Genomic DNA, 529 nt, shown 5'->3' on the forward strand with positions numbered 1-529 from the left:
AAATCCCATTTTTGGGGCTCCCTGACCTCAACAGAGCCAAACTGGGGCAGCAGCTCGTGCACGGCGTCCGAGAAGACGCGGCCGTAGCGCCAGACACTGACCCCCTGTGACCCTAAATCCCCCCAAAAAACTCCCAGGAACATCCAAAAAACTCCCCAAACCACCCAAAAACCTCCCAAAAAAACCCCAAAATCCCATTTTTGGGGCTCCTTGACCCCAGCAGAGCCAAACCAGGGCAGCAGCTCGTGGATAGCGTCCGAGAAGACGCGGCCGTAGCGCCAGACACTGACCCCACATGACCCTAAAACCCACAAAACCCTCCCAAAAAAACCCCAAAATCCCATTTTCGGGACTCCCCGACCTCCGCAGAGCCGAAGAGGGGCAGCAGCTCGTGCACGGCGTCCGAGAAGACGCGGCCGTAGCGCCGCACGTTCTCCACCACGGCCTCGGCCAGCTCGGGGTCGTCCTCGGCCACGTCGTCCAGGGCCACCCACAGGGCCAGCTGCTCCCGGCGGGCCAGCGCCGTCTG

The 529-nt window shown here is 61.8% G+C and overlaps 1 protein-coding gene across 1 annotated transcript in view; it reads right to left on the reverse strand.

Annotated features, from left to right (window-relative positions):
* Positions 1-26: 26 nt before the first annotated feature.
* LOC121355550 (DNA replication licensing factor MCM7-like) overlaps positions 27-529 on the reverse strand; it is a gene marked incomplete at its 3' end in the record, with an annotated part of 2,247 nt that continues 1,744 nt past the window's right edge. The window contains exons 3-4 of the mRNA XM_041471052.1: positions 362-526; positions 27-104 (exon numbers count right to left, since the gene is read on the reverse strand). Of these exons, the coding sequence (XP_041326986.1) occupies positions 27-104; positions 362-526 (243 nt within the window). The remainder of the gene's footprint in view (positions 105-361; positions 527-529) is intronic.

This window comes from Pyrgilauda ruficollis, unplaced genomic scaffold (assembly GCF_017590135.1).
Source record: "Pyrgilauda ruficollis isolate IOZ18807 unplaced genomic scaffold, ASM1759013v1 scaffold2546, whole genome shotgun sequence".
NCBI classification, from domain to species: Eukaryota; Metazoa; Chordata; class Aves; order Passeriformes; family Passeridae; genus Pyrgilauda; species Pyrgilauda ruficollis.